Genomic DNA, 13,564 nt, shown 5'->3' with positions numbered 1-13,564 from the left:
TTACGAGAATAAAGTCATAACTTTACGAGATAAAGTCATAACTTTACAAGAAAAAAAGTTGTAATATTACGAGAATAAAGTCGTAAATTTCCGAGAAAAAAGTCGTAATATTACGAGAATAAAGTCATAACTTTACGAGAAAAAAAGGTTGTAATATTACGAGAATAAAGTCATAACTTTACGAGAAAAAGTCGTAATATCACGAGATAAAGTCATAACTTTACGAGAAAAAGGTTTTAATATTACGAGAATAAAGTCATAACTTTACGAGAAAAAGTCGTAATATCACGAGATAAAGTCATAACTTTACGAGAAAAAGGTTTTAATATTACGAGAATAAAGTCATAACTTTACAAGAAAAAAGTCGTAATATCCATCCATCCATCTTCAACCGCTTATCCGGGATCGGGTCGCGGGGGCAACAGCTCCAGCAGGGGACCCCAAACTTCCCTTTCCCGGGCCACATTAACCAGCTCTGACTGGGGGATCCCGAGGCGTTCCCAGGCCAGAGTAGAGATACAATCTCTCCACCTAGTCCTGGGTCTTCCCCGTGGCCTCCTCCCAGCTGGTCGTGCCTGGAACACCTCCCAAGGGAGGCGCCCAGGAGGCATCCGTGCTAGATGCCCGAACCACCTCAACTGGCTCCTTTCGACGCAAAGGAGCAAGGACTCTACTCCGAGTCCCTCACGGATGACTGAGCTTCTTACCCTATCTCTAAGGGAGACGCCAGCCACCCTCCTGAGGAAACCCATTTCGGCCGCTTGCACCCGCGACCTCGTTCTTTCAGTCATGACCCAGCCCTCATGACCATAGGTGAGAGTAGGAACGAAGATTGAACGGTAGATCGAGAGCTTTGCCTTCCGGCTCAGCTCTCTTTTCGTCACAACGGTGCGGTAAAGCGAATGCAATACCGCCCCTGCTGCTCCGATTCTCCGACCAATCTCACGTTCCATCGTCCCCTCACTCGCGAACAAGACCCCGAGATACTTAAACTCCTTCACTTGGGGTAAGGACTCATTCCCTACCCGGAGTAGGCAATCCACCGGTTTCCTGCTGAGAACCATGGCCTCAGATTTAGATTAGAAGTCGTAATATTACGAGAATAAAGTCATAACTTTACGAGAAAAAGTCATAACTTTACGAGAAAAAAAGGTTGTAATATTACGAGAATAAAGTCATAACTTTACGAGATAAAGTCATAACTTTACAAGAAAAAAAGTTGTAATATTACGAGAATAAAGTCGTAAATTTCCGAGAAAAAAGTCGTAATATCCATCCATCCATCTTCAACCGCTTATCCGGGATCGGGTCGCGGGGGCAACAGCTCCAGCAGGGGACCCCAAACTTCCCTTTCCCGGGCCACATTAACCAGCTCTGACTGGGGGATCCCGAGGCGTTCCCAGGCCAGAGTAGAGATATAATCTCTCCACCTAGTCCTGGGTCTTCCCCGTGGCCTCCTCCCAGCTGGTCGTGCCTGGAACACCTCCCAAGGGAGGCGCCCAGGAGGCATCCGTGCTAGATGCCCGAACCACCTCAACTGGCTCCTTTCGACGCAAAGGAGCAAGGACTCTACTCCGAGTCCCTCACGGATGACTGAGCTTCTTACCCTATCTCTAAGGGAGACGCCAGCCACCCTCCTGAGGAAACCCATTTCGGCCGCTTGCACCCGCGACCTCGTTCTTTCAGTCATGACCCAACACTCATGACCATAGGTGAGAGTAGGAACGAAGATTGAACGGTAGATCGAGAGCTTTGCCTTCCGGCTCAGCTCTCTTTTCGTCACAACGGTGCGGTAAAGCGAATGCAATACCGCCCCTGCTGCTCCGATTCTCCGACCAATCTCACGTTCCATCGTCCCCTCACTCGCGAACAAGACCCCGAGATACTTAAACTCCTTCACTTGGGGTAAGGACTCATTCCCTACCCGGAGTAGGCAATCCACCGGTTTCCTGCTGAGAACCATGGCCTCAGATTTAGATTAGAAGTCGTAATATTACGAGAATAAAGTCATAACTTTACGAGAAAAAGTCGTAATATCACGAGATAAAGTCATAACTTTACAAGAAAAAAGTCGTAATATTACGTAATTTTCTCGTAAAGTTATGACTTTATTCTGGAGCCACTGGAGAGAGGCTAAAGAGCCCAATGTGGCCCCTGCATTAGTGTAACAAGGTTCCTTGACACGTCTTTTATTGTGAAAGCCTCAGCGGAAGCCTGGTGTTTGTCTCTGCTGATTGATACTGCTGGTCTGTGTGTGTGTGAGTGTGTTGGGGGGGGGAAGGGCCTACTGGATCTGATCTGATCTGGATCTGAGAGAGGACTAACTTGCGTAGTCTCACCACGGTTCCTCTCTGTCTGCCTGCGTCTCTCTCTCTCTCTCTCTCTCTCTATGGACGGCCGGAGGCTAGAAGAGGGAACAGGGATTGTTGTAGTCGGGACCGCAGCGCTTCTCCAGGCCTCAGCGATGATTTAATCCCGGAAAAACCCGCTGGTGTTCGGGGGGAAAACAGGAGAAAACGACGGGAGGAGAGGAGGAGAGAGGAGCAGCCGCTGGAGATGTGCGGTCGGGCCGAGATTGCGGCGGTAGGTAACTACAGCTACAGCTCAGCGACGTGTTGTTTTCCTGTTGTTTTCCCTCTCCGCACGGTAAAGAGAAAACACAGGGAGAGAAAAGAGCAGAATATCCACAGAATAGCTTGTTTTTAAGGTGTAAAAGCAGCTATGACTCTTCTTTTTTGGCCCAACTCAAATGCTAGCAGCTCACCGGCCCGTCTCCACGCTGTGAACAGACAGACGGTTCTTGTTATCCCTCTCTGCCATTCCTGTTGTATTCCTCAATAATGTGATGCCTTCTTGTATCCAAAAGGAAAACTTTTTGTTTTCCTGCAGCAGGTTACAGGCCTGTTGTTGGCAGTGTGTTAAAAATCAAACCTTCCCTTGCTGCTATAGATTAAAAAGGTAACATGTTGGAGAGAAAGTTGATTAGCTTTAATCAACACGTTTTCTCCTTCCTTGGTTGCAGCTGTCATTTATTATTACATCACTGTTAATGATAAATCACAGCTCCTGTTTGGGGTTAACAGTGTTAACAGTGCTACTCAATACTGAGAGTAACATTACCCATATATAAAAAAATCAATATCACCATATGAGACATGTTATACTTTGCACACCAACTATTTTATCTATTGTTTTACATGACTATGGATATTAAAAAAGATTTAATAGCTACATTATGATTATTTTTGTTTATAGCTTATATTGTATATTGGTATACAATTTTTTTATTCTTATTTTATTCTAACGTTTGTATCTATTCTTTTGTTGTTATTATATTGTTTACTTGCACCAACAAAACTAAAGCAAATTCCTAGTGTATACTTCTTACACCTGGCAATAAACACGATTCTGATTATATATTAGGCTGTCTAAGTACCACATTATGTACTTTTTCTGTAGGAGTTGTGACATAGGTTTCAGTCCATATTTGTGTAAAACAAAATATGTTTATGTCCATATTCAAAGCATACATATTTTTACATTTTGCAATGCATAGTTTATTTCTTTATGTGTCATTAACGAGAGTATTTATTGCCTGGTATCATTAAGGAATTTGTTTAAAATGTCATTACTGTACTTTTTTAAGTTGTTGACATGTTATACTTTGCACACCAACTATTTTATCTATTTTTTTACATGACTATGGACATTGAAAAAAGATTCAATAGCTTCATTATATATATTAGACTGTCTTAAGTACCACATTATGTACTTTTTCTGTAGGAGTTGTGACATCAGAGGTTTCAGATGTATCAGTCCATATTTGTGTAAAACAAAATATGTATATGTCCATATTCAAAGCATACACATTTTACATTTTGCAATGCATAGTTTATTTCTTTATGTGTCATTAACAAGAGTATTTTATGCTTGTTGGTATCATTAAGGAATTTGTTTAAAATGTCATCACTGTAATTTTTTGTTGTTGTTGTTGTCGGAAATGCATCTGTAAGATAAAGTAGACTTAACACTAACATTTTTTTTGGTTAAATAGGATTTTATAAATGGGCATGTTTCAGGATTAATACTCGTACTACTCAATTTCACAAAATCAAAATATGGGTATTTTTTCAAGGTAAACAATATTTGTACTAAATGTGTATTTAAACAGGAAGATCGAAAAATAAACACATTTTCTTTCATACACTTAACAGCTATCTGCAGGAATATGAACATGTAATACATATGTTCAGTAAAGTTTTATTTAAAACGTGACTCCTGACAGCATCAACTCCTCGCTGCTGTATAATATGTGTGCAGCACAGACACACTAGAAGTCCCCGGTGAATTGTTGTTTCATGCCCCCCCCCCTCTTCTCCTGCTGTAGGTATCCCTGTCTAGGCCTGGACTGAGCAGATTGTTCTGAGAGGAAACGGACAACAAACAGGGGAAGTGAACATGGCTGGGACCTCGGCTTTCTTTTCCAATGGACCTGTTCCGTGGATGGACAACGACACCGAGATGAACAACCTGTACCGAGACCTGGAGCTGGGGACAGTACTGACACTGTTTTATTCTAAGAAGTCCCAGCGGCCAGAGAGACGGACATTTCAAGTCAAGCTGGAGACCAGGACTATTATCTGGACCCGCGGCACGGATAAAATAGAGGGAGAGAGTGAGTAGCGCACAGACACAAACATACACACAGAACGAGTCGTAATGGTCCTGAGTGCTGGTTGTAAATGTGAAGGTATTCATGCCAGAACTGGTTGGTTTACATACATTGAGAAATAGGATGTTGTGAGGTGCTCACAAAAGACTTAAGTGGTATTGTGAACAGCTGGTGAATGATGTCACATCACTTCCAAAATCCTTTTAAATACAAAAAAACTAAGTTGTAAGGCTTGGTGAAACTAAATATCAAGAGATAATTGACTAAATGCATTAATACTGGAGATTAGAAGGTATTTTACATGCAAGGAAATCTGGAGAAACAAGGATTCGTAATGCGAAACGGGTTAATTGTTCATTTTACACAGATAAAACATTATTAATTGTGCCTCCAAAACAGGAAAAGACAACAAGCTGTGTAACAATATTCCCAAAAAGAAAATCTCAGTCGCGTCTCTCGATATCAATAGTACATCTTTTTATATCAGCTCTAAATTAGTTCCTGAAAGTTTCAGTTCCCTCTCGCTAAAATGTATACGATTCGTTTGTTGTTGTTTATAATTCAGAGACTTTAGGAACCTAAAAGCTCATTTTTTTTTGTAGCATTATAAAATATTTTGACAGAGCATGTGGGAGTCTTGGTGGCTATTAAAGGAACAATTGGTGAGGTGCGTCTGACCACTTATAGAAAGTCTGGCCATATCCAGTCTGTTTATAAAAATAGTATGTTACTCCCACTGATTTCAAATGAAGTGACATCTTCCTTAATTTAGTTAAATTCCTCATCACATTCCTGCCTCTCAAGCAACTTCAAGCCATGCAGCATTTATAAAATATTTAGTCAAAGCAGGTGCAAGTCTTAGTGGATATTAAAGGAACAACCGTTGTTTTCCGGCAGTTAGATAAATCACATATCGGGTACAAATCCAGGGACGACAACAAGAAGAGAGTACCATTCCTGGAACGAATGTACTGTAATTTAGCAGGAAGCTGAAATTCAGGTTAATCTTCAACAAAACAGCACGTCTAACTGAGGACACGCAGGCCTTCAGTGAGTCGTTAAGTCGTCTGTCTCTCGGGTAGCAGGATGCCTTGTGCACAGCTGCACTCTGCTCCGGATGCAGCAAAAAGAGCACACAAAAAGATGGTACGCTTAGTTTTTTTTTTTTTTTTTTGACACAACAGTATCATCTTCTCTGCTCACACATGAGCTCATAGCTGCCATTTGATACTCCTGGTGTGGTGAAATTGGCCTAAGCGGCTCATTAATGTACAGAAATAGAATATGAGGGGTTTTACTGGAAGTGTGTGATCATTTTGGGAACATTTTGGCCCGCTGTATTTACCCCTTATCAATGGCAGTGAGAGAATAATGTCCACTAAACTGTGGAAACAGCACTCTAGTTTGTCGCTAAATATAAAGGTCTGAGAATCCTTTTTTTCCGTTGATCGAAGTGGATTTTGCACGTTTGTTTGCATCTCCCAGATTGATTTAGTTTTTAGTGACCGTTTCTATAAAAATGCACGTTTCCTGCACATGAATCTTATCTTGCCCACCAAACACTTATCTTAATGTGACAAAATAGGCCTGGCTCCACAAAGCAGGATGTGGTCTTGCCGAAAAAAATGGCGGTGACAGGCTGGTTAGAAGTGTAGACAGGGCATGTTGTAACATAAAGGTTTGGATACCTGACATGCACAATCACTTTTCAAGTGAAAACGTTTATCCAAACTCTACATTACGCTGAGTTTATAGTTTGTTTTGATGCTGGGGAGACTGTTGCGAAACATCTCATATAGTACACTCAGTAAATCTCCAGAGTATCATCTTGAGAACTTCTGTTTTCCTGAGTATATTACTGATAACATAGGCATGAATCAGAGTCATGTTTGACTGTGACACATCATTTTGCTACTTTAGTGTCCTGTCAGAGTAAACGGTTAACTGACGGGCTTCAAAACATACTTTACTGAATGAGACAGTTATAGTTTTTTTTATGAATGAGCTTCCACGTGTGTGTTTTTTTACACTCTCATGCTATGATTTAACTTAAGTGAAACCTCCCATCTTACTTCTCGGAGCCCACCACAGTGTCAGATCCTCATGTTTGCAAGCTTTGCTCAAAAGCACTGAAGTAGAAGATTTTAGGATGCATGTTTTCATGTCAAACAAAGACTACAGGAGCTGATTAGCACTGGATACGACAAGCACCAAGTTAGCGATCTCTTTATTATCTCTGGTTGTATTTGGCAATGATGAAAGCAAGCCAATGAGCAGGACTGCTTTATGGTGATATTGGTGTTCACAGGAGTTTTTACATCCGTGTAAGGATGTGGCTTTAAGTACCTTTGCTCAATTGAATTTCCAGAAAATATACCATCACTGGAGCTAGACCGATAAATCAGCCAGGCCAATATATCGACCAATATTAGCTTCCTTCAGATGTATATCTGTATCATTTTATTAAAGCTGGGCGATATGGAGAAAATCAAATATCCCGATATTTCTGACCAAATACCTCGATGAGGATATTGTAGGGTTGACCATTGGTGCGTTTACCTAGTTTTTTCCGTTTATTCCATATTACGATATTTTGATATCCAAAATCTGAGATGATATCTAGTCTCATATCACAATATCGATATCATATCGATATATTGCCAAGCCATACATCGTATATGTCGGCTGATTTGAAGAAATTGCAGTACAGAAATGCCAAACTAGGGAAATTGAGGTAAGCTAGAAACCGTGTCTGCATGACAGTTTGTCCACCCGAGAGCACTGACAAGTAGATTTTTCTTGTGTAAAATGTCCCAATCAGTATGTTACTTGGTCGTAGTTCTACAAATACCGCAGAATAGATCTGCTAATGTCGCAGTCGGACAGTGCACATGCATATCCTAACTCTAATAGTTGATAATTCTGATTACGGCTGCAACTAACGATTATTTTCTTGATTAAACGACTAGTTGTTTGGTCTATGAATTGTCAGAAAAAGCCCAAGATGACGTCCTCAAATGTCTTGTTTTGTTCCACAACTCAAAGATATTCAGTTTACTGTCATAGAGGAGTAAAGAAACCAGAAAATATTCACATTTAAGAAGCTGGAATCAGAGAATTTAGACTTTTTTTTTCTTGAAAATAACTCGGACCAATTAATCGTTTATCAAAATAGTTGTCATTTAAGTAAATAGTTGACAACTAATCGATTAATCGTTGCAGCTCTTGTTCTGATGATTTATAGCTTCAAAGTTAGTGAATTAGACCTGAAACAATTAGTCGATTAATTATTTTTTTGATCGATATCTCAGTCATTTTTCAAGCAACCTTAATTATAGCCTCTTAATTGTGAGTATTTTCTGCTCTTCTGGGTTTCATGTCGTTGTAAACTGAATATCTTTCGACTGTTCATCGGACAGAACGAGACATTTGAAGCTGTCACCTTGAACTCTGCGACACTGCGATTTAAATTTGACCGCACAGCCTAACATTTGATAGACCAAATGATAACTGAGACTATAATGAAATCTATAATGACTCCTATTCCCACTGAGCTGGGAATAGGAGGTGTATTCAAGTTCAGAGAGGAGTGTGTGTGTGCAGTGGAGTGTGACTGAGCACACGTGTCACGAATTCTAAATGTTAATGTCATCAGCTGTATCCTGGAAATTTCTTTAGAATTGAATCTGAACCTCGTAAATAACCGGTTAGTTTTTGTTGTCTTGACAGTAATGTGGAACGTGGATGGAATTACCTGCACACGTCTGTCACATCTGTCATCTCTCTGACCTGCTTTTTCCATACTTCCCGCAAAACACACGCACACGCTGTCTCGCCTCAAATGTCTAATGTCACTTTTAGCTGACACACCGCTCCTTTTTTACAGTTACACACTAGGCTGTCTGCCAAGTTTATTTGTGGGATATAAATCAACACATTAGTGGGGCATTAGCCTGCAGGCAGCGAACACACGGTTGCACAATCCGAATCTGCTTTTTAGATTGTTTATGTCTGCATGAAAACATGGTTGTAAAGATCAGGTTTGCCTTTGGAAAACAAGCGCAGTTCCACAGTTGACTTGCTCCATTTCCAATGTGTTGGAAAGGGGAACAGAATCCATGTAGCTGCATGACAGTTATTTGTCAGAGGGGAAAGTCCTCTGCTTAACTTTACACGACGTGATATCAAAGGAGCTGATATGGATCAGCTGACGTGTCAGTGCACACTGAAACATCGTCACGCTCTGGGCTGCACAGTAACCTCCAAAATTTAGAATATACTTCAACTGCTGCAGTCTTATGTTGAAAATATGCAGTGTAGTTTTTTATTTATCCTGTGGTCAAACATGTAATGTAATTATGACCGCAACTAATGATTATTTTCTTGATTGATTAATCTGTTAATCTATTTTCCTGATTCATTGTTTTGTCTATAAAATGTCAGAAAATAATGATTAACAGTCTGTTTAAATAGCTTATTTTGTCCGACCATCAGTCCAAAACCCCCAAATATTCAGTTTACAATCAGATATGACAAAGGAAAGTGGCAAATCATCTCATTTGAGAGGCTTTAACCAGCAAAAGTTTGTAATTTTTTTGCTTGAAAAGTGTTATCAAAATAGTTGTTGATAAATTTTATATCGATTAAGTGACTTATCGCTGACGCTCTAAATGCAATTCATATCACAGTTGCTATCTCCAGCAAAATAATTACAACTGTATTATTAGTCAACAAAGTGCAGTCCTGGTTTTCCTTCCTCTGCAACACACAACTAACGCGCTCTGTTGTAACACGTCTCACTAATTGAACGTGTGATGTTGGTTATGATTGATCAAACCTCTTCCTTGTCTGTCTGTTGCACAAACTGTATAAAATGTCCCAAATTTGGCATCAAATGCCCAGTTAGGTTTGTTGTTACTTATTATTTGATCAGATTGTTACTATTTGAATCAAGGTTTAGCCAGTTTTAGACCATATTAGGGCTGCAACTAACGATTATTTTCATTGTCGATTATTTTCTCAATTAGTTGTTTGGTCTATAAAATGTCAGCAAATGGTGAAAAATGTCAATCAGTGTTTCCCAAAGCTCAAGATGACGTCCTCAAATGTCTTGTCTTGTGTCCACAACTCAAAGATACTCAGTTTACCGTCATAGAGGAGCAAAGAAACCAGAATATATTCACATTTAAGAAGCTGGAATCAGAGAATTTTAACTCTGATAAACTTTTTTTCTCAAAAAATCACTCAAACCAATTCATTGATAGTATAGTTGTTGGTTCATTTAATAGTTGACAACTAATCGATTAATCGTCGCAGCTCTATTATCGATTAACCTTTTGATGATGTTTTGTGATTAATCAGTCGTTTAGCCTGTAGAATGTCAGAAAATTGTAAAAAAATCCTCATCACGGCACAAGGTGACCTCTTCAGGTTGTTTGGTTTGTCCAATAGTCTGAAGCCCAAAAGGTATTACATTTTAATGCCATTTACAATACTATAAAATATAGAAAAGCTACAAATCTTCCCATTTCAGAAACTGGAACGGACAAATGTTAGAAGTTTTCCATTGATGAAAGACTTAAATTAGTAATATCAATATTGGCAGCTAGAACAATTGACTGATTGGTTTATGCACTACACTGTATTCTCTTAGGCAAAGTTCTTGTTCTTGTATGGCTGCTTGTGTTTACACATTTAACATTTGAAAACTTTCGCTTCTTTTTTCAAATGAAAAAACTGTTTTGTTTCAAAAACTCCTCAAAGTAAGGAATCAAAAAGTATAATTTTGCAATAGAAGCTCAGGTTTTGTAACGGCCAGTAGTTTTGAACAACTTGAAGTGAAACCAAGCCCTGATGAGGAGAGTAGAAATAGTGTGGAAGGACGGACGGAGCGCTGGAGGAAGTGTGGGAGTGTGTTGCAGGATACCTCCTCTCATCTCCTTTGGTAAGCTTACACCTCTGGGTATCTCTTTATTTCCTGCATCTGTCTGAGCCCTGGCTCCAAATATTTTGACTCGAATGACTAAAAGTGTTGTCTAACAGAGCCGCCCTGCTCTCAGCAGAAGCCTGCTGGCCCCGTCTGGCGGGTGAAGTAAACTTAGATATGATGTACGATTAGAGAGCTCAGCTTTTGGCGAAATACTGCGTGAGAAGAAGACATACTTTTCTCTTCTTTCTAATGCTAGAGAAAAGAACGCGTTCACCTATATGCGAGCACAGATGTGGTGTGTAGGCGACAAAAGCACAGGATGTGTGGTTCGGGGGCAGGAAGAGGAGCAGGAGCTGAAAGAAAAGTGTGTGTGTGTGTGTGTTTAGCAGGAGAGTCCCCACCGTAGGTCTTTTTAACTGCTACTAATACAAAGCTGATAGGAACCCGTTGAGCTACTTTACAGCCTACACTCTCGTAGAGTGTCTGAGTGCCTATTAATGGAGTCAAGAAGGAAATAAGAAGATATATGACTGTATATAGACTAGATTTGAGCTCGGTAGGCAGCGTTGTTTAGTGGCACATCACTTTTTATATTCCCTCTCTTATGCCCTTTGTACTGTGAATGATTCAAACCACTGCAAGCATTCTTAAAGTCACACAGTTACCCAAATACAGTTACGTCAGCGATGTGTTTATATAATCTCTATTGCACAGACCAATCCCACCACAAACTAGTTTGTACGCCTGGCTCTCGGTCTCCCGGTTTGAGATTAGTAATTGGTGGTTTTGGTTGATTTCAGTGGTGAAAGGCAAATGGGGGTTAATTTAGGGTCAGTAACTTTTATCATCTTCCTCATTTTAAATCTGTTTTCTAACAATATCTGTGTACTGTATGTCTTCAGCTGAAGAGTATCTATATGTGGTTTACAGCAGGTCGCCGCCTCAGCTTCTCTGTTTTATGTGGTCGGGGGGGCTTGAAATACCTATATGTGCTGCTGTGTGTTGGTCTCTATGCTGGGAGGTTAGTGTTCGAGGCAACAACAAAAAACAGATTTATTAAATTATGGATAGATTTAGGGCTGCAGCTAATGATTATTTTCATTGTTTATTATTTTCTTGATTAACCAAGTAGTTGTTTGGTCTAGACAATGTCAGAAAATGGTGAAAAATGTGGATCAGTGTTTCCCAAAGGCCAAGATGACATCCCCAAACGTCTTGTTTTGTCCACAACTCAAAGATATTCAGTTTACTGTCATAGAGGAGTTAAGAAACCAGAAAATATTCACATTTAAAAAAACTGGAATCAGAGAAATTTACTCAAAATTACTCAAACTGATTAATCAATTATCAAAATAGTTCGGGATTAATTTAATAGTTGACAACTAATCGATTAATCGTTGCATAAGAGCTTGAAGCAAATTCAATATTATTATTTATGGACTTTGAGTGTTTTCGTGAAGATGTGATCATAGTGTGTGTATTTGTGTATGTTTGATATATGTGTATATATATATAGTCAGCACTGTTGCCTTTCTTTTCACTGTTAGCGCCGTTAGCTCAGAGTTTCCATATATATATATATATATATATATATATATATATCCAACTTAATATTTCCAAGCAAATTGTGACAAAAATGAAGAAATTGGTTGTTAAAGGTTTTGTTTTACACATAGATGTGTTTTATCTGATGTAAAGCATAAATGTTCAGTGTGTTGAACATCATTTTACATTTTGCAACATATTGTGATATCAGAAAGAGGATTTTGAGTTTAACCCTATTGCCCAGCTCTGCCGAGGACAGCTTTGTACCTGCAAGGAAATGGTGATTCTGTGTTTTGCCAACTGTGTGTTTGTGTGTCTGCCTTTCCAGTTGACATTCGAGAGATCAAGGAGATCCGTCCCGGACAGAAGTCGCGGGACTTTGAGCGTTATGTGGAGGACTCGGCAACGAGGCTGGAGCAGGCTCACTGCTTTGTCATCCTGTATGGCACCGAGTTTCGCCTTAAATCACTCAGCCTGGCAGGTACGCACAACACAGGCTCACATTATACCTTCAGATACAACTAGTGACAATAGTACCTCACATTACTATCCTCTTTGCTAATATGGTCTGAACTACAAACGTCCATCAGATAACACTTTGTACGATTGACAACATTAATAGTTGTTTTTTGTATTGGTGGGATTAGTGTTTATCTGAGTCAAATAGCTGGATCGGATATCTGTGACAATGGGCAGATCTATTCAATTCAATTCTATGTTTATATACTATATACGTTATATACTGGAATTATAATTCCTGTTTAAGTTTTGACCAGTTTGTTGCTGCTTTAAAAAGGTTTACACCTGAATTGTAATTCCTGTTAATTTTGAAGATTTTTTAGGAAGTTGCTGGTGTACGATATGCTATTTTAATAATAGGTAATAATTCAGTAAATTTAAGTATTTATTTGTTTCATTTTGTTTTATGAAATAAGGAAACCAATGTTTAAGTCAAGCTTGATGTGGCCTTACACTTCAAAGAATGATCCCAGTCACTTCCACACAGTGAGGCATACAGCTTATTAATTAGACACTGGTATCGGCTGGTACCCAAAACCCAGGTATTATTATCGGTAATGAAAAAGTCAGATCTGTGCATCCCTAAAATACATCCTGTATTACAATACCAAGCTTGTCTGTTGTTCAAAAATCGATGAAGAAGCTTTAATGCCACTATCAAGTCGTATAGCCTAAAATCACAAATCACAACTTTGCCTCAAAGGGCTTTATAATCTGCACAGCGTACAACTCTAGAGCTGCAAGGATTAGTCAATAGGAATCGATTAGTCATGCAAAATAAAGATTAATCTGCAACTATTTAGATAACCGATTAATCGTTTCTGTCATTTTTCATGCAAAATACCCAAAATACTCTGGTTCCATCTTATCAAATGTGACCATTTGCTGTTTTTCTTTGT

The 13,564-nt window shown here is 39.4% G+C and overlaps 1 protein-coding gene across 2 annotated transcripts in view; it reads left to right on the top strand.

The window, feature by feature from the left end:
* Positions 1-2,283: 2,283 nt before the first annotated feature.
* The window catches only part of plcg1 (phospholipase C, gamma 1), a 33,387-nt gene continuing 22,106 nt past the window's right edge, over positions 2,284-13,564 (top strand). Inside the window, exons 1-3 of one of the 2 annotated variants that reach the window (XM_074644120.1) lie at positions 2,284-2,587; positions 4,388-4,675; positions 12,475-12,627. In XM_074644120.1, the coding sequence (XP_074500221.1) occupies positions 4,459-4,675; positions 12,475-12,627 (370 nt within the window). In that variant the 5' untranslated portion in view covers positions 2,284-2,587; positions 4,388-4,458. The remainder of the gene's footprint in view (positions 2,588-4,387; positions 4,676-12,474; positions 12,628-13,564) is intronic. The other variant, XM_074644119.1, reaches the window with a different exon arrangement.

The sequence above is a fragment of the Sebastes fasciatus genome, chromosome 8, assembly GCF_043250625.1.
Source record: "Sebastes fasciatus isolate fSebFas1 chromosome 8, fSebFas1.pri, whole genome shotgun sequence".
NCBI lineage: Eukaryota > Metazoa > Chordata > Actinopteri > Perciformes > Sebastidae > Sebastes > Sebastes fasciatus.
The sequence above is the reverse complement of the archived record's forward strand: the minus strand, read 5'-3'. Positions and strand labels throughout refer to the sequence as shown.